This window comes from Poecilia reticulata, linkage group LG4 (genome assembly GCF_000633615.1).
Source record: "Poecilia reticulata strain Guanapo linkage group LG4, Guppy_female_1.0+MT, whole genome shotgun sequence".
NCBI lineage: Eukaryota > Metazoa > Chordata > Actinopteri > Cyprinodontiformes > Poeciliidae > Poecilia > Poecilia reticulata.
Window position 1 is genome coordinate 17,838,309 of NC_024334.1, and position 27,910 is coordinate 17,866,218.

Below are 27,910 nucleotides of genomic sequence, written 5' to 3' on the forward strand. Positions count from 1 at the left end.
TTTTTTTTTTTCTTTTTCCAAGGTTTCCCCCAGGAAGCTTGCTAAGCCTGGTGGTTGGGCGCCAGGGCAGTCATTCATCCAGCAGCCCGCCGTGTTTTTGAGTTAAAAATGTTTTAAAGTTGACAGGAAATTTTTAAATGTTACTTGATAATCATGTGTTACTGAAAGATTGGAAGATTAATACCTGAACACCAACTATAAAATCTTAAAAAAGTGCAAACATTTTAATAAATAAGTAATGCTTAGCCTGGTGGGGGCACAAGTAAAGCCTGGTGGCCCGCCAGGCTTACACTGGGGGAAACCCTGCATAATGTTACAAGAATGCAGTTGTAGTAAGATGAGAATAAAGTCAAATGACAATAAAATCAAAACAACTTGAGAATAAAGTCTTAATATTAGGAGAATTAAGTAGTAATAGTATGAAAACTGAAACAAAAAAATAATTATCCAAGCTTTTTTCTCATTAAAACAATTTTTTTCTCGTAATTTCAAGACATTCTTCTGGTAAAACTGCGTCTTTATTCTGCTAAAAGTGTGACAACTTTCCTGTAATTAAACAAAAAAAAAAAAAAAAAGAGTCCTGTAGTCTGGCCCTGATACTCCGTCATACAACTAACAGAAGGGATGATTGAAATAAAAATCACTTTTTGAAAATATTTTCTTTCATTTGTAATTTCTTTTCTTTTTTTTTTTGGAAAAGAAAACAAGAAAAAAATATTAGAATTGAACCTGGTATAAAAAATATATATATATCAGATCTTATTTTGACACCATCTCGCCCTAAAGAGAACAAGCACAGCGGTAGAAACGAGCCATCCCAGCGCTGACCTGGTACATGACGGAGGCGGGGAGCGGCTCGATGCACGGCTGCTGATCGGGCAGCGGTAGCTCCTCCAGCAGGTCCACGTTGGACAGAGCATCTTCTAGCGTTACAGTGGACGCCATATTTGCTGTAAAGTAACAGGAAAGAAAGGCTTTAAAACTTTAGTGTAGAAACACATCTCTATGCTGCCATAGCTGCAGAATCCAAGCAGAACTTTGAAACCTGGAGGAACAAACTCAAACGTCAATTCAATTTCTGTTCAGTCCAAAGACACAGAGGAGATTCTGATACTGTTCTGATGCACATTACCAAGATGCTTTTTAAAAACCAGAAGAGGAACGTGAAACACAAGTCTATTTGAGCCAAGTCACTCAAACCATATGATAAAATGTTGACAGCTGTACATTCATCTGAACAGCCGCCACAGTGCCTTGCAAAATGGTTTTAAGCAACAGAAAACAAAAGAAAATGAACAACTATGAGGTGAGTATAAACTGTAGGAACTTCAACCTTTACTCAATACTGTTTTGCAAAACGTCTCAAGCTCAGCGACATTGGATGGAGCATGTCTGAACATCAGTTTGTGGTCTTCCCACAGTTCCACATTTGGATTTAGCCTTGGCCTTTAACTGGGTCATTCTAACACATGAATCTGCTCTGATCTAAACTTTGTAATTGTCGGTCAGGCTGGTCGTTAAGTTTTTTGTCCTGCTGGAACATAAAACTCTGATCTTAGCTTTGGTGGCTTCCAATAGGGTTTTCTTTTTTCCAGGAATATCCTGGACTGAGCTCCTTCAAAAATCCAAAAGGTCAAGGGTCATGAACACTGTAGCAGGGTGTTATATATCAGAGCCCAGGGGTCATTTGTGGCTCCCAACTGCAGTTCAAGAACGATATAAATTTGATCTGTAGAGCAGGTGGTTGACACAGATGGAGACTTATTATTTATAATCAGGATAAAATTATTACAGACATAAATGTCTTACAATGGAAAATATTAAGTATTTGTCCCTTCATAATTGAGCTTTTAGAATAAGTAGAACCACCTCTATCCAGAGACTTTGCTGCTCTCTAATCAGCTTTTATGCAAGTTATTAAACTTGGCTAAATATTTGCAAGTGCTTTGAACAAAAGAGACCCAAATCCGGTTCTTATAACTGAGAATAAATTTATTCAACTGAGCCCAAAACAATTTGAAAACTAGATGTCTTTCTTTTAATATGAAAAAGATTGAAAATAATTCCGGACTCATTTATTTATAGATGAATGTATTGGGTTTTCTCCGGGTACTCCGGTTTCCTCCCACAGTCCAAAAACATGACTGTCAGGTTAATTGGCCTCTCCAAATTGTCCCTAGGTGTGAGTGTGTGTGCATGGTTGTTTGTCCTGTGTGTCTCTGTGTTGCCTTGCAACCTGTCCAGGGTGACCTCGCCTCTCGCCCGGAACGTTAGCTGGAGATAGACACCAGCAACCCTCCCGACCCCATTAAGGGAAAAGGGTGTAAAGAAAATGGATGGAAATTTTATATGGCTTATGGTTATATTAGTATTTACTAATATTGAACACTTTGGATGGAGTATCGGTCAGCATATAAGCAATTCCCCCTTGGGGATCAATAAAGTATATTCTCTGAAAAATAACCTTTAAGCAGATATAAAACATACTTTTCATTAAGTCCACATTTCTGTTTTTAAAAATAGTTTTTTAATTGATCCGATTTAAATGTCATGTTGTCATGCAAGTGGAAAATCATCATAATTAACAGAAATAAAGGTTTTGAAGAATAGAATTTGTTTGTTATGAATATATAAAATGTCAATAATATTCTAATTTATTGAATATTGACTGAATGTGTATGCGACTTGTCCCTGCTTCTCCTTAGAGCAGCTTCATAGATGGAGGAGGAGGAGTGTTAAAGCTTCCCAAACACAGGAAGCTAAAAAAAAAAAAAGAAAAGAAAAAGAAAAGCTAAATTTTAGGCTCCTCTTGTGCAAACAGCTGTGTAAATGCCCAACGCTTCCTGTCCATGCAGGTTCAGAATCCGGGTCAGGGTTAAATCCTGACCCGTGGGCCGCTGAACGTCTCACCGGTTTGGTATTTCCCTCTCATTCCTCTGCACATCTTTCTGTGTTTCACTTTAGACACAACCCCGTCACCTGGCCGCAGTTTGGCAACAACATACCAGACTGTTTTTTTTCTGCTTAAGTCATGTACAGACAAGCGTGTGAGCACAAAAACGTAGAGAAGCTCATTTTTAATCACTCAACCGTTTCCAAAGCATCTAGAATGTGATAGAGTTAAAACACAGTGAAAAATAGAATGGAAAGGGGAAATTAAGGTGCTACAGCATCATCAGGTATTAAGTTTCATAGAAAAATAGTTCCTAAAAAGACAATATATAAAAAACAAGATTGCAACAGCGAAAATTAGCAGCATTGAAGAAAAAAAAAAAAAAAACTATCGCATACCAATCAGTATCTCGTGGACAGCAGATACCATCTGGTGCACACAATATAGTATGTGATGCGCACTAGAAAGTTAATTTTTGTTCTTCAATGTCCCTTTAGGGGCTCTGTAGGTTCCAGTAGTAGCAATGGTAATAATACTATACTGTGCAAGACGACAAAAGAAGTTACCACAAATAAAAATATCAGACTCACAATCCAAAGCATTGAAAAAGCTATCAGCAATAAAAGAGAAGGCAGCTTTCTGTGTTGTTTAGTGTCACTCTCCTCAGTGATGTAGCCACCAGATTAGCGCTAGCTACAGTAGTGCTGTAGGTGTGATGTGATACGATTCAGTTTGCTTTCCCACAGTCCTGCTGACATGCGGACGTCACAATCTGCAAACACAAACCCGCAGCAATCGTAACCACATCCCACAGAAGAACCGACGAAAACCTCACAGGTCAGCGGGAGGAGGATCGGTGTCAGCGCAGGTCACCGGATCTCCAGAGGGAAGTGAAGGAAAGAGAACCAACGGCAGGTTGCAAGAAGACCGCATGACATTTTTGAGCTGTAGTGTAAGGGTTAGAGTTAAAAAGATGGAGGATCCCGGCCTACTGACTCACAGCTGGCTGAGGGAAACTTTGGCTATTTTTAGATAAAAGATCTGTTTTACCCACATCAGGCTTTTAATGTCTGACTCACTACACTTGACAGCCAGTAACTCAAACAAGTTAGCAATTTACCCACAGTGAGGAAAGTTGGTCAATTTTTCAGCAATCAGCAGGGTTGATAACGAAACATTTTAAGGCATTCATTAAAAAAAACTTTCATTTTGTTTAGTCTATAAATACTACAAACATGTTCTTTGCTGCATTTTGTTATGAATGTAGTAAATATCTGAAAGATTAAAGATTAATGACTTCATAAAAAATGGAAAATCTTATTCCTTCTTTTGCTGCACACTCTCTCTATTAGTCAATGTTTGTCACATTGTCGCTGAATTCAAGCTACATTTCAGAGCTGACAGACAAAATGGAATCTGTAGTAGGACGCAAAACTTTGTTCTTAATGCAATAAATCCAAAAAGCGTCGATTAATAGTAACTGGTAAATCAAGTGTCCCTATAGTATTATAAAACAAAAAATCCCAGAAATAAACTTCATGGTTTAAAAGGACGTGATGCCACAAAGAAGAACAAGACCAGTGATCCAAGAGTTTGGATTCCCAGTAGGTTTTGGATCTGGTCTAAATGCAATAAGAGCAAGCAAAAACAAACTAAATATATACTGCTCAAAAAAATAAAGGGAACACTTAAACAACACAATATAACTCCAAGTAAATCAAACTTCTGTGAAGTCAAACTGTCCACTTAGGAAGCAACACTGACTGACCCGATGAGGGTCCCCGTTGTCAATCAGTGTTGCTTCCTAAGTGGACAGTTTGATTTCACAGAAGTTTGATTTACTTGGAGTTATATTGTGTTGTTTAAGTGTTCCCTTTATTTATTTATTTTTTTCCATGTTTCCATTGAGCACATTTATTTTTGAAATGTGAAATTGCTAAATTATGTGGTCAATGGCAACACAGTTAGCTAAATCTGGAAACCTTGTTTGCTGGGCATCTTTTGCCATAACATCAAAGATGATACTCATGCTAATTGAAAGAAATAAAACCCTTCATTCCTAGTTTACACTGTTTTAAATAAGATGGCAGAGAAAGTTCCAGAGTGCCTAGAAATCTGACTGTACAGAGCAGTGACTAAAACGCCATTTCCTCCCCCACCTATTGCTGTGCACTGCTGCTTACCTGGCTGAAAAATTAGCAAATTACTTTTGCTAACCACAGCAAAGATGAATTCAGCTATTTGGAAATATCTTTGGTCACCAAAAGTACAGATGGTGTTTTCATGATGTGAATAATAAAAAAAGCTCCAGTAAAATACAGAGAAATCCCAGATAACCTGAACCGCAGCAGCAAGGTGATTTTTAAAAAAAAGTTTTTAAATTAGGATTGTAAGAACGTTGTATCTGCATGAATGACTGGTTCAATGCAAACTTAGCATGCATGATTCAACTAATGGCAGTCACTGTTAACCGCACAAGATAAAAAAAAAAAAAACTCCTCATGCATTACCCAATGTGTAAACTATTTTTAAATACTTCCTTGTTCTGTTGAGACTGCAGTGTCTGAGTTTGTTCAGGGGGTTAACAACAACAAGCTGACAGTTTCAGTAAATCAAAACAAAATGCTTGATTTTACTTTGTGGTATTAAAGCTCTGAAGGACCTGCTCTCATGAAGCTAAGTCAAGTCAAATAATAAATGTATGAACGATGTTGGTCAGTTTCTGACATCAGGTTGATGTCTGCTTTCATTTCTAGAACTGTAACCCCGTACAGTGAACTGGATGTGACTGAGGTTGGGTAGGAGTGCTTGATGAAATCATCAGGGTGTTTACCCCAGAGTGCTCAAAATGATCAAACCTAATAATAGATGTGGTTAGGACACAAGGAAACATGGTAACAAAGAATGATGAGGATGGATAAAAAAAAGACAGCATTACCAACTTGTCTCAGCATTTTCACTTTGGTAAAATGAACTCCACGCAGCGTCACTGACTGCAAATGGGAAGTACGAACCTCAGAGATGACGAGCACGTGACGCACAGCCGGCTTCAAGACAAGTCCAGCTTTTCTTTCATGAGAAATGTCCAACCTTTTTACAACTTCCTGATGCCTAGACAGAAATTCTTGGTAAATCAAGAACAGAGACCACTTTTATAAAGTACAAGCGATCTTTAGCTGTGGAAAGATGCCATGCTTTTATTTGTCTAAAACAAGGAACGTTGGTGGGTTTTTACTTTAACCCAGTTCCTGTTGCTGTTTGACAAGGAACAAATACGGGAAGTCGTTTCTCTTTAAGGGTTAAATCAGTCTGCTGAAGCAGCACAACATGTCTCCGAGTAAATACACAGTAAGGAGCTTAAGCCAGAATAAAGGAGGTAGCTCGGGTGTTCAGACAAACAAACAAAAGGCAATCATAACCCATCGGTGTGTGTGATATTTGAATCAGGTCCAATTATTTCTCCTTTTGAGCTTGGCAGGGCAGCCATGTCTGAAGTCTGGAAAAGATGCTAACCGGGTCAGGATACAGATAGCGGAGCTCACTCAGAACGTTAGTCTATTCTTCAGGTTCTGTTCCTGAATAGAACCACTCTTCTTCAGAGAAACTTTTTTTGTTATATGTATATAAAGCAACGAAGGCTCCACATTTAATTTTCCTTGGAGCAGAAAAACCCAATAAAATGGATCACACTTTCTACTTTTAGATGAATGGAGTGGTTTCAGCAGGACTCCTTCACAGCCTCACCTGGGCTAAAGATGAGACTTTAACACGAAGATTGTGACTATTTGGTGAGATTGCTAATGTACAGCTAAAGCTAAAAACCTTTTTAAAAAAATAGGCGTGGGTCAATAACAGAAAATACTCTTTGTACCCAACAGTCTCCATTTAAGAAAATATGTATAAACTTCACAGTGAAAATTTTTTTTACGTTTCCATCAGTCAAAATAAAATATATTTGCTGGAGGACAAATTGTCCCAGTAATTTATTGAGATAAATTAAAATGTTGTTTTGAGATCATTTTCAAGTAATATAGTGACAATAGAATCATAATGCAACTTTGCCCTCTCAATTACCACTAAACTTTAATTTGGTAAAGAACGCTTTGAACAGGAACTGGAAGTGATCAAGTGTCCAAAAACGAAAATAACCAAGAACAATAAATAAAATAGAAATAAAGACCACACACAACCCAAACTGTATATAAAATGCAATGAAGTCTTTGTCAACAAAATTTGCTCATCAAAAAATAATAATCATCAGAATGGAAATAAATTATCAAGCTCATGTTAATTTATCATGCTATTAATTGATTAATTGCGGAAGGTTTTGCGTGCCATTATCAGCAGAATCTAAATAACCCAGTTGTGACACGACCAAAACTCATAACCATTACCGTATTTGGCATCTTTTTCTGATTCAGTTCCTCCAAGATCTTTTTTTTTTTAACAAATTAAAAGAAAAGCGTAAACATTTAGCAGTTTTAGACTCTTTGTATAAGAAGTATCATATTCAGTAGAATTATTTTCTGGTTTTATCAACAATACTAAAAATGGAGACGAGTCCAAATATATTGAAATGAGGAAGAGAAAAAAAATAAATTCAAATAAAGATTAGTCGAATGAAGTTTGAATGTTTTGCATGCAGAGGCAGGTGGAGCACACATGCTGCAGCAGCAGGTGGTGAGAATCAGAAATAAACCAGAAATAAGCTCAGGGTTCCTACAGGTTTTCCATTTCAAACTTTCAGACATTTGCACCATAAGATTTTCTAGTTTAGTGCCTCTTGCGACTGCTTTTACATTTGTGGCTTTAACATTTACTGGAAATTTGGATCAAATATTTGTGCTTCAAAATCCATGATATCTATTTCTAACATGTCCCATTCTAATGTAACTTTAGTTTGAAATGAGACAACAGGAAACACTGCAGGACACGATGTACTGATCAGATTTTTAAGGGTCAATGCTGATTCTTTCTGATTTTCTGAGATCTGACATGATTTTGATTGATTCTGAATTTCTTTTCTAAAGTTGACAACACATACAAAACTCTCAAATATCAAAGCTTTCTTTTAAAATTACAGTATGTAGTTGTTGTTTTTTTTTTATTTAAAAAAAACTATATTTTTGTAGAAATATAGTTGTTATACAGTTGGTAGAGCTGTTGCCTTGCAGCAAGAAGGTCCTGGGTTCAATGCCCAACCTGGGGTCTTTCTGCATGGAGTTTGCATGTTATCCCTGTGCATGGTGGGTTTTCTCCGGGTACTACGGTTTCCTCCCACAGTTCAAAAACATGACTGTCAGGTTAATTGGTCTCTCTAAATTCTCCCTAGGTGTGTGTGTGTGTGCACGGTTGTTTGTGCTGTCTGTCTCTGTGTTGCCCTGCGACAGACTGGTGACCTGTCCAGGGTGTACCCCGCCTCTCGCCCAGAACGTCAGCTGGAGATAGGCACCAGCAACCCTCCCGACCCCAACAAGGGACAAGAGGTTGGTTGGAAGGACGGATAGTTGCTATATATATTTGTTTAAACTGTCACTATGTCCTGACAAATAATGTTTGGGGAGAGTAAATAAATAAATAAACATATCATCCTTCTCCCTGTGGTCCTACTGCCATCAGAAGAAATATGATGCTCAAAAACAACCAATCAGAGCCAGGAGGATCTTAGCACTGTGAGTCATGCTACAAATATGTAAAGAGCATATTTTTATATAATAAACTTTATAAAAAAATACCTTATATGAATAACATTAAACTTAATGTAACATTAACCTGCTACAATTCATGCAATAAATGTAATAAAGCCCGACAACAAAAGAAAAACAAATGTGCTGCTGGTTGTTTGACAAATGCAAAAGTTTTGAATCCAACAGTAACTGAAAGACTTGCAAAATTATCCCTACTTGTGTGACAAAGCTTATGCCTCTAAACTTTACCCAAATAACTGACAATTTAATTTATTATTTTTTTTTAAATAAGAGTGAATTCAAGTATGATTCATTTACTAAACAGGAAAAAGAGCTTATTTTTAAGTATTTGACCAACCAAAAACAGGTCAATCTGTTCACCTGTATCATCCCCACTTAGTCTAGTCTGCCACTAAAGTGAAGAAGCATTTCAAGGTAATAAAATAAATCCAACAGATGTCGAACATTTTCTAAAAGAGGAACCAACTTTGTGTTGGACAGAACGATTTACAGTCACGCATAACAAAATGCAAGATGTCTGACACTTTTAAACCCTCTGTTCAAACAGAGTAAAGTCATCAACACTCTTAAGTGAGAAACTGATGCAAAAGCAAGAATCTAACACTGCCTTGAACGACAGTCGACAGTCACTCTTATAAGTGTGGCAGAATAAACACACTTCAGCAGGTTGGTGCGTCGAACTGTGCCAGGCAGGAGCAACACAACGATCTCAAGACAGAGGTGTGAAAACGTTTAGCTTTAACATGCTGCAGGGTAATAAACCACAGCTTCCGCGTATCAGTGCAAAAACCACGCTCATCCAAAGCGCATGCTATGAAAAATGTAGAAATACATTTTATAAATGTATAAATGTTTACATCTGCGAGAGGAGGGTTGGGTTCTGGAGAATTCAGGGTTAAGTTTAAGTTTATGTGTAATCAAATCTCAACTCAAGAAAATTGAGTTGAAAATGATTTGCGGCTGATGACCTTCTGGAGTAAAAAATAGCAAACAAGCAACACAAAGGTTTATCCACTCACCTGGAGCAACGGCAGCTAATTTAAACCTGGCTAGTTTCGGTGGTTGTAATGTGCTACAAACTGAAATGTGGGTTGGTCTAACTTGGCTTTATGGTATCCTTAGTAAAGACACAGAACCACAGAAGAAGAAAAAAAAGGAAAATATATGCACCACTCTCACCAAAAACACTAACAGATGTGGTTAGAAACGCATCTTCATGCCTCATCGCCTTCCTGCCTCTCTTCCTTCCTTCTTTCGTGACTTCAAAGCTGACAGAAAACATCTCAAACTCAACAAAATGCAGCAGAGGCAAAATGAACATCAAAAAAATATATATGCACACGTTTCCAAACGTTTCCAAGCTCATATCACGTGAACTACTACAGTGTACATGAGGGGAGTCCGAGGTGCGACGTTTACAATATTTGGAATCGGGCAAAAAGCAAATCAAATATATCAAATGGAGTTGATGCTGTCACAGTAACCAATTAATCACATGATAAATTACAATGATGGCCATGAAATCCATTCTGATTATTAATATTTTTGAAGAGCAATTTTGTTTACAGCTTTCATAATCTACTTCATTTATGGTTTCAGTTCTGTGTGGTTTTTATTTCATTTATATTTTTTGGTTATGGCATTTTGTGTGTGTGTGTTTGTTTTGTGGTTATTTAAAATATCTTCCAGTTACATGATCTTAACAAAATTATAATTTATTGCTCTTTGAGAGAGTGAACTTGCATTATTAGACCATTATCAACATATCACTTGAAAATAGTCTGAAAATAAAATTATTGTTCATCACAGTAATTTTGGGATTATTTATCATCCAGCAAAATCAGTTGTCATGACAGGCTTGCAGGTGGACTTTTTTTTTGTCATTTTTTTCCACTGAGTAGTTTACACATATTTTCTTAAACAGAGACTGTTGGGAACAAAAAGTATTTTTCTACTTTTGGCCATGTCGATTTGCTTTCCTTTAAGTTTCATAGTGAAACCCGGTGACTTTATTGAGTAAAACAGACGCAATTATTAAACTTGGCTAAGTACAAGAAAGGTTGTCTGAGGAAGTTCTTGTATTTATTTTATGTTAAAATACTTTTCTGGACCAATAAAGTAGAAAACATTTAAAGCAAGAAGTTCTGAAACCGTAGCTTGTGGTGTCCAAATTGAGTCCTGCAGGTTTTAGTCGTTACCCTGGTTCAACACACCTGAATCAAATGATAGTTCATTAGCAGAACTTTAGGAGGTAGTTGGACCACATTGGAAACTGGCAGGGCAGAAGCTGCACACCCATACTGAACAGTAACATTCACTCTAACCAGTCAAAAAGGTTGTTCATTGAAGATGGTTTGTTGAACATTTTATCACGTATCCATTTAAAAATGTGGTGTTCGTTTCAGCTTTTCAAACATTACTAGGGTTCATTTGAAAGGTTTCTACAGTGGCTCCTTTTACGTGCTGCTTACAGTGGAAGAATGGGCAGTGAACGCCTCGTGAGATCTAGTTCCTGAACGCAGCAATCCTGGATGACTCGCGCACTAAACTTCAGGAAAAATGTTGCCAAAAAGAGGAAACAATTTGGAAAAGGCAACGATACTCCAAAAGTACAGATCTATTTTTAACTTTCGACATTTGCAGATGGTTTTGTTGGCTTATTTAAATTACTTTCTTTAAAGTAAGTTCTACGTTTCGGCTCCAGATAGTGTGTCGGACAGTTGAATTCACTCCAGAAGGTAACAGGTAGTACAAAACAACAGATACATCGATTGAAAAGTGTGAAAACTTGCGAATTCTTTGGTGTGTGTGTGTGTATATAGTCCTGCCTCCAACCTGTAATGGCTCTATCCCTGTTCCGTGGCTCGGCCTGAGATTAGTCACAGCTCGGGCCTGTGAGCCAGGAAAATGGCTTTGCGCAGCAACAAGCTGTTCACCTCTACAAGCTAATTATCAGAAGTCTGTCTAAAATCATCGTGTCCCCCACTGGTTGCTCTCACACAGCGCTGGTTTAAAGAATACAGCCAAAGCCGTGCAACAACTTTTTTCTCTCTCTCTCCCAAGTCGTGGGCGAGGTATCTGGAAGTCCACACACTGAAACCAACTTCAATCATTTCCACTCACCCGGAGTTGTTGGGAAACTTGTGCGTGAATACACTCCACTACTGCGCCATGTAGCCGGTGGTTTAATCTGTCTCGCGACCCCCGGGCGTCCCGGGCTTCAACGTTTTCGGTCCTTGGACTGTTTTTTGTCGTCGGCCGGTGAAGTCTTTCCTCGCTCGGTGTTATTATGGGCGGGGGAGAGAAGCAGAGCAGGCAGTTCCTGTCCCTCAAACAGGGAAACTCAACAGGAAACTGTGCTCCGAGCTGCGGTTCAGGCCTCCTCCACTAGGGCAGGGAGACGCAGGAATGTACAGTAAGCCCGCATGTATGGAAGGTCATTAGGGCCAAAAATATACCAGTCCTGGTGACACCCTCACGAAACAAATGTGCAAAAAAAAAAAAAAAAAAAGAAGGCCTCATCAGGTTGGACTTTGATAAAGAAATTAAGATATTTAAAATTACCAGTAAATATTAAAACTGTACAAACTTTGCTTTAAAATCAATTGTTATAGGCATGCATTTTCAGATGTACAAAATATAGCACTTTCTGTCACTTTAATTGTTTAACTCAGTAAATAAACCTGTTTGATAAACTGCCATATTCCATGTATGTCACTTGGGAAGGAAAATTATTTTTGTCTTGACTTGCATCTTGAATGCTAAAGCTAGTTAGCATGACCAACTAGCCATCCTAACTAGCAGATGATGACAGAAATTGTTTTTCTGTAAGGATGAGTTATTTCTCCATCATTTGCACATTTAGCAGCTCAATTTCCTTATTTGTTGTTGAACCTTTGTGCCATTTCTATGCAGAAGAAAAACTGCAACTTTATTTTGTGCTTACGCATATACACATGACATATTTACAATAAACATGACATTTCATAATAAAAAATCATAACTTACAAAAAAACATTTTTTAAATAAACATCTTGATGTTTGTTGATGAACTAACAATGACTGTCACACTCCCATCAGTCTGAGCAGGTTACATGACAACAGTCAAAGGCAAAGTGATGAATGAGTGAAACATGGAGGGTGGCTCAGCACTGCTCAAACCCTGCCATCAGAGAGAGGGCCAGAGACTCCACTGCAGGAAAAAAAAAAAAGAAGAAAACAAACAATAAATCATTATCTCTGTCTGTGTAAAGTGAAGTATTTGACATTGGGGAATCACAAATGAACAGGATTGGCTTACGGTGAGGAAAGGATCCCCGGCAGACAGCTTTATTAAGTATAGTCACCAGGAACATGTGGCAGTTTTTGAAATCAGACTCCATTTTATCAATAGACTCGATCCTGCACAAAGACAAAACATGGGGTCACCATGGAGATTTCCGACAAACAGCCTTGAGGTAAAACTGAGCAAAGTTGCAGTGCGTGTTTTATTCAGGCCTTACTTCCAAGCGCCAAATCCAGCTTGCCATCGGTCTGAGAAGATGAGGACCAAATTGAGAACCTTCATTATCGCCTCTTTCACAAAACTGACCTGAGGGAACGAAACGCATTAGAAGTGAGACTTTTTTTGTTTCTTTTTCTGCTCAGTTCCTCATTTCTGTCCATTTCCTGCTACGGGTCTAGCGCTAAAGAGCTGTGTGACAGCTGTATGTGCTGTGCATTTTGTCTACAGCCGTTAAAGAGAGCGTTACATTGAAGTAATTTACTCAAGTTAATCACCTCAACCAGGAAGACTGCAGAGTTGAACCGTTAGAACTTGAAACATCAAAACCGTCATCGCAGGTTGTCACATTTTGTGACGTATGAAAAGATGCAGACAGGTGTTTACAAAAGATTTTGAAAAATAAAATAAATTCAGTTTGGATTTGTTACAAATGGTAGTGAGTAACAAGGTGCGAAGGGCCTTTTACTTGCTTTATTTTGTAGTTTTATCTTTTTACTTTGCTCTTAGGACTAAAATCGCCTCAAGTTTTTTTTTCCTGTCTTTTATTCTGTCTGTCAAAGTGGAAAAACTACAGCTAAAATTCAATAAAATATTTTGAATATGCTACTTTAATAATAGTTAAATCTTTTGGCTACAAACACTTTTCTTGGACGTGGCGTAAAACAAAAGGATGAATGTTTGGAAATGAACCACATGTCTGCTGTTAAATACGGTGGAGGTGCTCTGATGCTGTGGGCCCGTTTCTCTTCCAAAGGTCCTGAGAAACTTGTTGGAATGCTTTCTACCACAAATTCCTTCAATTACCAGTATATTTTACATGAATAATACATAAAAAAAAAAAAAAAACTTTCTGGCAGTAAACTGAAAATGGATCCTCGCTGGATCTTTTTAATCAGGATAAATTAAAGCATCTGATCAAATCGGCACAGGATGGGTTCACCAGACACAAAAAACTCATCTTAAATCAATTACCACCTCGGTGTCGGGTCCTAAACCTACGGAAAACCGGCGGGGTTTCACTCTCTGTGCAAGAACTCCTTTTGAAAACGCGGTGACGTCTTATTGGGTTTAATGTGGTACCGTCAACACCAATAATTGTGCCACTGGTTGTTGATCATTCCACCTCTGAATAATTGCTTTCAAAATTGAGCACAGCGCGTTTCACCTTTTCCCTCAGCAGACAGCGGTCATGGATGGTCGCCAAGTATCTGTAGTGGATCTTGATCAGCTGGTCCAGGTCTTTTGCTTCCTGTACTTGGTGCTGAAACTCCAGACCAGTGCTGTGCAGAATCTGCCAACACACAGAGGAGACACCTCTCACTTTTCAGACTGCAAATGAGAAGATTACGTTAAAAAAAGGCTGAGGTGGTTTGGAGCTCATGCGGTCATCTCACGGACTCTGGAAATAAAAAGGGTTGTTTTGGTTTACCGACAATCAGCTGCTAAAGTTTTGCAAAGCTTTAAGACAATTTGGATCAGAAACTGCTCAACGACAGAGACCTGCTGCAAACATCCGCTATTGAAACTGTTCTGCAAGAAAAAAAAAAAAAAAGGTGACGTTTGTACAGCAGGGGAGAAAGCTCTGCGAGGAAAGCCAGAGAAATTAGCAAAATGTGAGACGTATGTCAACTCTGGAGGAGCTTCAGAGATCAGCTGGGGGAAATCTAACATGCGCACACTGTGACAACACAAAATTTTTACCAAGTATGTTTGTCTAGTTTCTGCTGAAAATATCTTAATACGCTTAAAATAAGACAAAACTAACTTACAAGCAACTTTTCCAGAAGATCTAGCGGCTTATTTTAAAGAAACAGTTCCTGAAAAAGCGTTAGTTCCACCAGCAGAGTAATTTCACTTTTAACGACGGAAAAATGTCTTGTTATAAGTGAAATAAATCTGCCAGTCGAACTGGCACTTTTTAAAATCCAATAGTAAGCAATTATTTACTTAAAACAAGCTCCTTTATCTGAAAATTTACTTGGAAGTTAGTTTGATCTTATGTTGATCTTATCTCTTAAATGTACAAAGATATTTGTGCTAGAAACTAGACCAAAAATACTTAGATTTTGTATTTTTGCAGTGCATCAAAACATGTCGCTGTATTAGAATGACCCAGTCAAAGTTAAGATTTAAATCTTATTGAGAATCTGTGCAAGGAAATGAAAACTCACTAATTAGCTCCCCATACATCTGACTGAGCTTGGACTATTTTTTTTTAACTGAGAAAACTTTCAGTCTCCTTGTGGACAGGAGCCTCCTCTTACTCTGGTCGTGATGTAGTTGTGGAGGCTGTTGACGAAGTGCATCAGCTTAACGCGCAGCAGACACATTCTGTGAATCTGCTGGCTTATCGGCTCTTTCAGCTTCGCTTCCTCAGCAGGAGATCCTTCCAGTTTCTTTGTGACTTCTGCAAAATCTAAATAAAAACACAGGAAAAGCATTTAAGCAACAACACAAGCTCCTTGGTATCAACTTGACCCGCCGCATTTAGAGGAAGACACAATCTCGGTGTCGCTCTAAGAACGCCACAGTCACACCGGGTACATTTCCATTGAGCAAATGGGAATTACAAAAATAAATCTGCTTAGTGGAAACACCAGTTTTGAAAAATCCTTTTTTTTTTTCCAACAAAAGTGTTTTTGCGTTTGGATGAGCTGATGTTTTGGCTGAATCAAAATTAGTAGATTTTGCAATATACTAATGGCCGTGTGTTGCCATGGAAACACTTTTTCCGCATTGTACGAGACACATGATCAAAAACCGGATGTTGACACCAGATGAAAAGATGAAGGAAATGAAGGGAAGTGGCTGCAGGACGATGGCTTGGCGCGTTTGTTTTAATGACTTTTCGCGTGAACAAACCTATTCATGTGGGATTTTTAACTGCATTTCGCATTTAATGCAAACAGCGCAAATAGGAAATTGCTTTGTTTTTTGTTTTTTCTGCAGAATATCGACAAAGTTCTGCAGACATCTGCATTGGAAAGGCAGCTAGTGAAGCACAGAAGTGGAACCATTATGCTTTGGAGCTTCTTTTGTTTCCCCTCTACAAAGGGAGCAGGATTACTTAGAGGTCCATACTGAGGACATTCACGTATTAGACATATCTAATGTTAATAACATTTCTAATGATAATGGAGAATAAAAAGTGTTTTTTTTTTGGTAAGACGTCTTAATACCAAAATATTTAGGAAAAAAACAAAAAAAACAAAGACGATCATTTTAATCATTTTTAGCTGTGGTGGATGTGAGCGTCTCCACTTTGGTCTCAGTTCTTACCGCTGAATCGAAGCGTGTCCAGACTGTATTTAGCCCATTTAATCTGCAGCAGGAGAAGGAACACTTGATTGTAAATCTTCTGGCACTCAGAGCTGATCACAATATCTACGGGCCAAGGGACCTGAGGAGAGCAAACCAAGCAAGTGTCAGCATCCCACATTTACCAGGCATGAAAGATATGCAACGCCTCCGTTTACCTTGTAACTCAGGGTCAGGACCTCTAAATTATTCACTGGGTGCTTCTTCCTGGACGCGTCCAGAGGCTCCAGGAAGACCGACAACCTGTAGGATATAAAATATTAAAGGAAATATTTGCTTCGCAATTCTCAGATTTACGCCAACGTGTTATGGCCAGAGTAGATGTCCGCCAAAAAAATTATTGAGAATTATCTCAGAATTTTTTTTAGAAAAAACAAAACAAAAATAAGGACATTTGTGAGCTCCAAAAGTCAAACATTTGTGAGGAAAAAAAACTCACAAAGATTTTAGATTCTGGGTTGGAAAACTCAAAAATACGCACAAAAAAAACTCTGATATTTTCAAATCTCTGAAATTTACAAGAAAAAACTTGAAAATTTAGTTTTATAAGTTGTGAATTTTCAACTTTTGAAATTCAGAAATTTCCACGCTTATTTCTACAAAATTTCTGAGTTATTTCTGTCAAATTTTCAAACTCAGGAATTTCCAAGTCTTTTTCTAAATAAATAAATCTTACATTAATCTGAAAGTGTTAAATTTTTTTCCTAGGAAATTTTCTCTAACACTTTTTTTGGGGGGTGTGAGGTGGGGGGCGGAATTGCACAGTTTTCACTCTGCTACATCTATCTGAAAGCAAAGACATGCAGTACCTGCTGCTGTCCTCGGGGTAGCGCTGTCCCACTGCCTCCTGCAGCTGCACGTTGAGAAAAGAAAGCTGCTGCCAGCTCTCCTTCTCCTGCACCTTGTCAAAGATGGCGGTGTAGAAGTCATACATAGTGTCTCCGGCTTCCAGCAGGAAGTAGTTCCTCATGGCTTGGAGGTATTCCAGCAACCTGCCGAAAAACAACAACATAATAGATACGACCTGCACAACGGAAAGCGCTTAGAGCAACAAGAATAAATAAATAAATAAAAAACACAGCGATGCCTACTTGTAGTCTTTCTTCAGAGTCTTCATGAGGTTGCCGCAGCACTCGATGTACCGCCTCTCGATGTGGGGGTAGAGGCAGGAGCGCAGGGTGAGCTCGAAGGTCTGGCAGGTGACCGACTGAGACGAGCGGTCCACGATGAAGTCGCCGCCAGAGAAACGTTCATGGAAGTCGCTCTGCTCCAAGTAGAGTCTGAAGAAGAACGTGCATGAATGCCACATTCATTTTGGGGTTCTAATTTTTTCTTTGAACCCACTCTGTCTTTAAAAGGCAGCAGTATGTGTTTTCCAGCAACCTAGTGCCATTTTAGAGCACAATCACGCAATTCTTACTTTTATAAAAATGCTATATATCAAATATCACTTAGAAGAAAATCGACTTCAACATCCAATGCCTTGAAATTGGGCCTCTGTTTCTTTAAAAACGTGTTTTTTTTCTGAAACTTGGCCTTCAAGAAGTCATCACAACATGGCTCCTCAATTAACCCTTTAACTATGTTTTTACTCAGAAGTAGCTCCTATAATGAGCTCAGCTGATGCTCAGTTCCACCAGGTGTCTGCTAATTGCTGCTGGCTAGTCTGAAGGAGCTGAGTGGGGGATGGCTGCACTGTAGAAGCTCAGAAACTGCAGCTCTGAGGAGGAGCTTTGTCCTCGAAGGCAGAGCTAGGTCCACCCAGGTGTTTTGCACAGCTGAATGGTTGCCATGGGAGATTAAAGGATTTCTCAAACATGCATGAAAAAAAAAAAAAAATCAAGGTACCACTCCAGGTCCATTTTTGATGATGGAATAACATTATAACATGTAAAGTTCAAAAAAGTTAATTTTACATAATTCTGCCCCTTTAAATCAGATGTGAAAAAAATACTATTACTTCCAATGCTTGTAGCTTTCACAGAAATACTTTCATTTTCCCAGCAAAGCCACAGTTACCATTAGTTAAGCGAAAAAGGTGATTCAGTTTGTTGCTACCTGGCGAAGTTGATGGCTAAGAGTGGATCGTGGACGTCGTCAATCTCCAGGTGCTGCGCCATGATGGACTGCATCTTTACGAGGCTCCTGGTCGTGGCCTGCTGCTCGGTCATCTTGTCGTTCGGGGATTCCTCTGGGCTGCTCAGGCGGGACTGCACAGACTCCAGAAACAGCGTGTACAAACTCTTCCTCTCTGCATCTGCAATGTTATTTTTCTGAGGTCGTGAACGTATTCCTTAAAAAAAAAACACACAACTGTTTTGACGCACTGCCAGGACAAACACCGACCTCTGGAGGACCTCTCGGAATCCTGGGTTTCCTTACAGTGCAGATTTTTGAGCAACTGCATGGACTTCCCGGCCATGATGATCTGCTTCAGCACTGGTTTGAGGAAGGACACCATGGTGAGCTGCCTGTTGCTGGAGCCCGGATCCCCGCCGGAGCTCCCGCTGGCTGCGTCGTTCAGCTTTTCCTCGCTGTCCACCATCTCGGAGACGCTGTACAGGGTGTAGGTGGCGTACCAGAAGTCCCTGTGGTTTACTGGGACGTCCTTATTTCTAGTAAACAAAACAAAACAAAGATGTTCTGGATTTCATAAGATTAACGGTTGTGACTCTGCTTTGGAGGCTTTCCTCAAATATTCAGACTGCTTGAACAGTGTCTCACAACTACAAACTTACACACTTTATCGAGACACAAAGCAGAACATATTGAGGATATGGAATGGTGAATGATTCTTTTTAATCTTATTGAAAATAAAAAAAAAAATAGTCATCTTCAAATTTGTGCTTAAAATTTGCTAAATATGTGTTAAGTAGTGTGTGTAAGGATTCCTTGAAGCTAACCTTTGGATGATGAACTCTTTGGCCGGGTCGAACAGATGGCCGTGAACAATCCACTCATCCACAATCTCCAAATACGGCCTGACCGTCTCAGTCCACAGAGAAAAGAGCAGAGCCACCTGGTAGAGAAAGAATGGCCACGCATTAACCAGTGGTGGACACCGCTAACTAAAACGTTAGTTACACTAATGCTAAATCACTGCAACAAGCCGGTATTTGTTGGAAGCTAATGCTAATGCACTACACCAACATAGTATTTAGTGGAAGCATTTAGTGAGAGCTAATGTTAAAGCTTTATATCAGCTTTGTGTTTAGTGGAAGCTAATAATAAAGCACTGACTTCAATTCAAACTATATCTGGTCTTGAAAGACTACAACCTTCAAACACCAATTTAATTTTGCCATTTACATGTTCTATAATTTCCCTATATACTGTATTTATGTTTGCATGTTGTTCTCTACTTTCCATGTTTTATTTTATGTTATGAAGATAATGGCGTTGGGAGAAAAGAACAAAAGAGAAAAGAGCAAACCAACTGCTGCTTAAACAGTTTTCAGCACTTTCAAAATAAGAGCATGAATATAAACGTTTAACTACTAGAAGAATTCTTGATAGTCGATAACCTAAACTTCCAACACAAACTTTATTCAACTTCAAGATTACAACACAGGCGAGTAGCTTTAGAAGTGTGCTGAAAGTTTTCATAGTTAGCAAAAGCGCTAAACAAAAAAAAAATAAATAAAAAAAAATTTGCTCCGCTATTAGCACAGTAGCGGACTCGCGGAAGTGTGTAAAAAATTTTCAATAACTGTTTCTTTGTTAATAACCAGAAACTCCACCTTTAGGTTTAGGATAATAAATAATAATAATAATAATAATAATAATAATAATAATCACCGCTTGCTCTGATGCATCTCCAACACTGTCATACTCTATAATAGCTTTGTAGAGAGTATTGAGCAAGTGAGAGGCCCGCACAACATTTGGGGTTGCCGGGGGAACTTCAGCGACTCCCGTGCAAAAGACTTTGTGCAACACTTTGATCTGGGCCAGGTGAGGGCTGAGACGCTCTAGAACGCCGGACAAGGTCACCGTCTCATCTGCAAACAGACAACAGTTAATACAAAGCATGAAAGCTGCACCTCAGGAAACACATCAATACTCAGTAATAACATGGACAGGTTTTCCCTTTAGGATTAGATTGGCGCAAACAGTAATGCAGTAGATGTCATCATGGTGATCATCAAAAGATTTTGTCCCTCGGAATATATGCATCTGTGTTTGTGTAGCTCATACATTTTAGGCCAATTTCAGGAACAATCAGCGATTCTAAACGGTTTTAGACATAAATAGCCTACGGCCATTTAAAGTCGTATTTATTCACTCCTGAAAAATGACTTGAAAATAAAAGGAACCAAATGAGACCCAGGCGTCGCTAGGACCTCTCACTGTTTACACAGTCGGTGGCGAAGCTCTGCTGTGGCTCTGTTGTCAAAGAAAATCCAAAACAAACTCTTTACGATAATGAACTCGAAGCTTGCCGTAGTGTTTACCGTTGCTGATGACCTCTCGCTCGATTGCGGTCAGCTCTTCTTTGAAGCTGGCAAAGTATTTGTTGAGAGCCCAAACAAAAGCCTGGTAGGTCCTGAAAGGTGGTTCCGAGCCCTTCCGGTAGCCATGGGAGGAGGCGGAGCCCGGCGGGCCGGGCTCGAAGCTGTGGCCCGTCACCTCGTCGATGAACCTCTGCAGCCGGAACACCGCCTGTCCGTACACGGCGACGTGCTCCAGCACAGAGTGCAGGCAGTTCTGCAGAACAAAAACACGACGACATCCTTTGATCAAAAAAAAAAAAAAAGAAAAAGGAAAAGCACCTGGTATAATATCAGCAATTGGGGATGCAAGTTATAATCGATGGCCGCTAAATTGATAAACGGCCATTTTCTCTTGCGCCGCGTTTCTATAACGTAAAGGGTTGCATTTTCCACAAGCTGAATCTTAAAACTTCGTTTAATTTTAACAGTGTTTCGGGTCAGCCAGCGGTATTCAATTTGGACGGAATAAACGTAAAATTATGGTTTTCTCAGCCTGGTAAATTTAGACAGTTATAAAATATAACAAAACAGGAACCCTCTTAAGAGGTGAAGAGATGAAAATAATATGTAAAAACACTCAATTCCAAATGAACAGAGAGATGTTCAGAATGTTAAAACTTCCCTCCATGAAGTGCACAAAGTCACACAGAGCCGGCCCAAGGCACATGCAAATTAAGCGGCTGCTTAGGGACCCCCCCCACACCACCAGGGGGCCCCCAAGAGCAAAACGCCAGTATGACAAAAAACATATATATTTTTTAAAAGAAACACTGAATAATACAAACTAATTGCTTTATACATGTGGAAAAAAAATTTCTATATTATTTTTATAGTTGGTACACAACTAATAGGTTAATCTCTTCCTGCTGTCGGCTGCTGCCACTGTTGGGGGAAAATATATGACATTGAACTTGTTCAAATGTTTTCTGTGAATTCAGCGTTTGTCTGCTGATGTGATGTTACTTTAGAAAAGTTGAAATAATATGGCACATTTAAACACCACTCTGCATTTCAAAATTCCAATTTTTTTTACCGGTAAAGGTAAAATCAGTAGTAATAGTAACACCGGGACGATGTAAACTTATTACAAATTACTTTGATGACAGCAGGTATTTAGCGATATCGAGGTGATAGCTTAAGGAGCTTGCTGAGTGTTTATTTCAAAATAGAATCGCATACAGCGCATTTTCCATCCCACACCGGACTCAGTTTTGAACGTTTCTCTTTGCCATTCTGCCATCTTTATTTCTGTATCAAGTGGATCTGCTGAAGGACCACCAGCGGCGCCCTCTGCTTGATGGAGGGCAAACTACAACACTAAAAAGAAGAAGGTCTCAGCGGACATTATTAATAGATTTGGAACTACTTTTAAACTTATAAACCTTTAATCGACAACTAATTCTAACTCAATTAAGTGATTGCATCCCTGTCGGTAATGTTTGTGTTTTCTTTTCCCCTCTTCAAAAAAACAAAAACAAACAAAAAAAAAAAAAAAACGTACACTTGTCAGATGGGTTACCACCACGTTATTCCTCACCGACACTTTGCCATCATGATGCTGGAATATAAAGTGTTTCTTCACCCCAGAGAAAAGCCTGAAAAAAACACAGATCATACCCGTGACAAAACAAAATCAATACGCCAACATAATTACCTCATCGATCCGGCGAGGATCCGTGAGTCCCAGGATAAACAAGACACTTAAACTCGTGTGAGAGGAGCAGAAGATCGTTTTCTGTGTACTTTTGTGCAGCGAGTGAGAGTACGCTCAGCGTCACCGGATTCTTACCACAAGGTTTCCCGTACGACCTGAGTCTCGGTGATGAAGGCTTTTTCTTCCGGCAGATACAGAGGATCTGTGTTATACAAGTGCTGATCCCTGAAAGCGAGAACACCTGAACGTCACACAACCTTTCAACTCAGGAATAAGAGGAAAAGTTGTTTATGTCATGTGGAACATAGAAAAGAAAAACATTGATTTGCATAGTATTAAGATTCACTTCCTATGTAATAGCTCCAAATGTGTAATTTGCAACTTGGTGACATTTCAAAGTTCACTTTTATGATTTATAACACATTAAAATTTGATACCAATATTAAAATAGAATTTCCCCCATGAGTTCAGATCCACGTTACTGATTAAAGTCAAATTTTATCTTAAAAGGAGTCTGAAATCTTACCAAACGTTGAGCAGGTTGGAGTGTAAATGCAAGCTGTGGGAGAAACGAGGAGCATGAGCGACCCAGTACGGAGTCACCACATGCTGTTCAAGCCAGGACCGGGCGTCTGGTTCCCCCACTGCGGAAAAAAATAAAATAAAAAATACATACCAAAACGTGGTTATTTTAAAGCTATGACACACTATTCCTGCAGTATGTTACAGAATGATTTATACCTCCTGCAATGTCCCACATTTTTTGTCAGATTGCAACTAAAAAGCTTAATGTGTTCTGTTGGGATTTTTGTATCAGACAGACGAAGTAACAGCAAGTACATGTAAAAAAAAATTATAATGTACTTTTTTTTCTTTTTACAAATAAAAATTTGAAAGACTTCCAATGCATATGTATAGAGATACAAATTTAAAATAACTTTGTTAGTTTATAAACCATTGCATTTTGGCTCCGTGCGAAGGAGAAACTAACACATAGCCTTGAACACACCATCCCAACTAAAAAGAAAGATGGTGGTGGCAGCATCATGCTGATGATTCTTTTCTTTTATTCAGGGACATGGAAGTGTAAATAAACTAGATACAGGACAAAACTGGATGGAAGGATGCAAAATTTAAAGTTTAATATTTCTCCTTCCAGGAAGACAACCCTAAACATACTGCCACAGCTACAATGACGTGCCCTCGGTTAGAACGGCCTAATCAAATCCCAGACCTAAATCCAACTGAGAATCCAATAGGCAAGACTGGAAAAGGTGATATTCACAGACACTTTCCAGACTGAAACCTTTGCTGCGGCAACGATAAACGGAAAATTAAACACATTCCAGTTGCGAATAATTTCTGCGATTGTTGCTGCGTTTTCGACGCACCCGTCCACGCGACTGGCACCGTCTTGCTGGTGGTGTCCTGGTCCTCCTGGGGGGTTCTGTCCAACTGGATCCCAGAGTCCTCCCTGCTGAGTGGCTGCTGCCCGTCGTCGTCCTCGCTTTCGTCCTCCGACCACTCCTACGGAAGAGAGAGGTGACAACATATGGCCATTGAAACGCGCTTAAAGGGCGCCGTCGTTCCAAGACCCACCGGCGTGTCCGGGAACGGCCTGGCGTCCACATCCTCCCCTTCCATGAGGTACTTGGCCCAGTCGAACTCGTCTTCCGGTTCTGAACGGACATGCGATTAATTGTTGGGGGGAAAGGGGGGGAAAGAGGTGAATGATTCCAAAGTGTAAAATACCAGAAGAAGCTCACCGGCATCTTTCACCCTGGGTCTCTCAGTGAAGTTTGTGTTTGAGGGAGAATCTGATAAGAAAAGCAGCAGTGACAGGATCCCGTAGTGTGTGTCTGTCTAAAAAAAAAAAAGAAAAGAAAAAAAAAAGGTGAGTGGAAGAGTTTGAAAGTTTAGTGGAAGGTTATGCAATCTGTTTGCTGTTTTCTCCATCTGCCATCAGGATGTTGTGGCATTTAAAAAAAAAGAGAGAGAAAAGAAACGCAGGACATGATGAAACGTGTTGGCCAACGCTGTTTGTGTCGACTCGTATGAGAATTCATGTTTTCAATTTCCACGCTCGGTTCATTACCTTCGCTCCGTTGGTGTTGGGTAGTGGTGAGTTCAGGAACTCCTCTGTCAGTCTCCTCCAGCTGCCCGCCTTACTCAGGTCAGAGTGGACCATCAGCTTTTCATAGATTCTTAAAAAAAAATAAATGACGAAGAAGAAAAAAGAAAACAGATTATGCATTACAGCATTGTGCAACATGGATCATTTATTTCATTATTATAGAACAAATTCTTACGCTTCTAATACACTTTTAACTGAAAAAGAACAATTTGAGAAATAGACTAAATACAAAAAATAAATGTTTAGATCACTAAAAGAAAAGAAATGTTTGAAAAATCTAGTCTGAATCTACCTGGTTAGGTGTTCACTTAGAGATTATTGTCATTCAACTAAACATGTAAAATGTACATACTGAGCAAAACTTTGTTGCAATAATAAAATAATGAAATAAGTAGTTTTTTTTAAAGTATGAACATAAATACAATAAATTACTATTATTCCAGGACTTCAACACATCTAACAACTAGCTCATTAAATTCAGTTCAAAAACATTTTATTTATTCAAAAGGGAACGTAGGGAAAGTCACAAGTCATAACTTCAAAGTGTCATGAGTCATTGTGGATCTCTGGTAGCAGTCAGTCACGCAACAAATCCGAAGTGGCCTCTTACTGAAAACTGTTGCTGCATCACTGACGGTGACAACTTGCTAAAAGGCAGAATATCCAGGCAGAAGAGACTATATGCAATAGTAACATGGATGACGCAATCAGTTATTGGCAAGGTCTGCTAATCCACCTCATTTGCATTTGCTGCTTCTCTTTTAATCTGTTCGGCAGTCAGAAAGTAGCTAGGGTTGTGGATTAGAGGAGAAAGATTGAGCTTCCTTCTTCTCGCTCTTTGCATCCATAAAGTTTCATTTTCAACTCCCCTAGGATTTGGGCTCATAGTTCAGGTAGGATTTGAGGTTTTTGGGATACCAATCAGTTATGAGAGCAACACATTGTTGCCACGGTTACGCAGCATAACAACGGTCCGAAAATGGGGGTGGAGGGGAGTAAAATGTGATCAAAAGTCTAGAAAAAGGAAAAATCTGAACTAACATTACAAGGTTAGTTCTGACCACGAGCGACACAATTCTTATATTGCAGGATTTTTTAAAAATGAAAATATTTTCACGCTATCACAAAAACTAGCTTTGCTCTTAATATGTAATGTTATCTATTTTGATACTAAAGGTTTGACTTTTTTTCTTTTTCTTGTTTTTGCTTCATTGCCTATGTATAAATAAAAAAGGTACACTATAAATTTAATACATATATTTATTTTATCAAGGCCAAACTTGGAATATAGAACGTACAAAACCCGCAGCGTGCAATGATGGATGGGACATTTAGACAATAAGACTGGGAATAGTCTAAAAATACACATATTTTCCAGACTCTACTTTCTTTTCCATACTAATCCAGAGCAGGGAATTGATTAAATCAAAATATTTCAGAGTGCTTGGGAACTGTGAATAGCACGAACTACTAGAGGAAAACAACCCCGTACCTAAAGGGAAGGCAGAAAATTAGACGACACCTCTCTAGAAACACTTACTCACCCATTGATTGTGCGTTGAATTTTATGACTGTCAGCATCCAAATACCGATGAAATCTGCCGGAGGGAGCACACAGTTAGCCAAGCTTCCCATCACCTTCTTGCAGCTAGCTAGCGTTGTTGACGGGCTAGCCCCGACTCAACCAGCGCAGGACGAACTCACTTGAAGTTTGACCAAGCGAACTTCAGCGCCAGTTGGAAGTTCTGGTCTTCCTCGTCTTGCACTCCGCTGATGCACCTGATCAGCCTCTTCGTCTCGCTCTCCGTCTCCTTTTCGAAGGTGCTCCAGTGTGCCATGTTACCGCAGCTACTGATGCTGAAGTTAGCTTCAGGCTACTACGGCTGCATACAACTGACAGTCGTTGACATGTAGTCGCTTTGGTGGCTCTGCGAGAACCGGGAGTGGGTCGAAATGTGTTTATTTGCTAAAAAAAGGGGGGACGTTAAGTTGTTTTTAATAATCGTTTTCTACATTACCGCGCTCCGTTTCTCTGGAAATAAGAGCAAGTACGCATGCGCAAGGTGTAGAGACGTGTTTTTCTTTTTTTATCTAAATGGTTCCAAGGTTAATGCTAATAGCGGCTAAATTTACGGATATAATTAATCTTTCACAACGAAATAAGTCTGTGCTCATTCTCTCCAGAGGTCGTGCACTTGTATCTGCCTGTTAATACATGTTCATGGTGCTTGTTGTCATTTTCTTTCTAAGTTTACTAAACTCCGCCCACAAACAGATTTAACCATTACTTTACTCTCAGTAGTTTCTGAACAGCTGCACAAAGAGGAAAATAAATAGATTATTTCGTCAAGCTAAGCTAAGCTACTTAGTAAGTGCTTAAAATATTAAATTAATGAGCAAAATTTATCTCCTGGTTTCTTTTTTTATTTGTAGCGGGGCGTGACTTGCCCGAACAAACGCACGAACACAAGACCCGTTCCCTTACAGTCAACCGGTGGATGACTCGGGTAGTAGTGATGTTGAGGCGGTGTGGAAGAAGTTTTTGTGTAGGTAAGAGACAAATGCATTATTCGACAAAGAGATGACATTTTATCGAGTAATACAAATTCAGGTCTTTATTACTATTTTATTATTGTTGCTCTTTTATTGTTGCTAAGAGCAACAATAAAATTCAAATCTGCCTTCTAGTTGCTGAAACTGGAGCTTAGATCTGGGAAGTAAGTCACCTTTGAGTTGAGTTGAGCACATTTAATTCAAATCAAATGTAATTAAAAATATTGATCCCAAAGGGGAATTAAATGTTGCTGTAAATCATTTAATGAAAGAGTTATTGTAGACGGTGAGGGCTGCGAGCAAAGAAGCCATCAGAGCCACAGGTGCTCCAGAGTGCCATGTTGCCTTGCTACTGATGCATGAACAGTCTGTATTACAGTCTAATGCAGACTGTAACAGTCTGTATTAGAACAGATTCGAAGAAGCCTCTGACTGAAGACACTATTTTTTTCCAATAGAAAACAGCCTCGAAGTCAGAAAACCAGTGAATTGTCAAACTGTTATGGTCTTAATTATTATTAGTTATTAGTTGACATACATAGTTCCCTTTTTTGTATCAAAACCAGAAAGGAAGCAATTTCTTTGTTTTTGTTTTTTGGATGGATGGATGGAACTATGTGCCACTGGTTTAATATTCTAGAGAACAACAGAAG

The 27,910-nt window shown here is 39.1% G+C and overlaps 2 protein-coding genes across 2 annotated transcripts in view; both read right to left on the bottom strand.

The window, feature by feature from the left end:
• Positions 1-11,999, bottom strand: part of cyfip1 (cytoplasmic FMR1 interacting protein 1) — a 33,371-nt gene extending 21,372 nt beyond the window's left edge. Inside the window, exons 1-2 of the mRNA XM_008407624.2 lie at positions 11,725-11,999; positions 829-950 (exon numbers count right to left, since the gene is read on the bottom strand). Coding sequence (XP_008405846.1) covers positions 829-945 — 117 coding nt within the window. The 5' untranslated portion in view covers positions 946-950; positions 11,725-11,999. The remainder of the gene's footprint in view (positions 1-828; positions 951-11,724) is intronic.
• A 506-nt stretch (positions 12,000-12,505) lies between these two features.
• tubgcp5 (tubulin gamma complex component 5) lies at positions 12,506-27,080 on the bottom strand. The gene is made up of 23 exons (XM_008407622.2): positions 26,409-27,080; positions 26,249-26,302; positions 24,666-24,774; positions 24,337-24,433; positions 24,170-24,249; positions 23,962-24,097; positions 23,097-23,214; positions 22,706-22,795; positions 22,418-22,511; positions 20,878-21,130; positions 20,222-20,424; positions 19,327-19,442; positions 18,770-19,038; positions 18,482-18,680; positions 17,515-17,703; positions 17,233-17,415; positions 16,582-16,666; positions 16,385-16,505; positions 15,370-15,521; positions 14,271-14,396; positions 13,104-13,192; positions 12,902-13,002; positions 12,506-12,793 (listed from the first exon to the last, which is right to left on the bottom strand). The coding sequence occupies exons 1-23, from the start codon at positions 26,540-26,542 to the stop codon at positions 12,747-12,749; spliced, it is 3,045 nt and encodes a 1,014-aa protein (XP_008405844.1). The 5' UTR covers positions 26,543-27,080; the 3' UTR covers positions 12,506-12,746.
• Between the last annotated feature and the right edge of the window lie 830 nt (positions 27,081-27,910).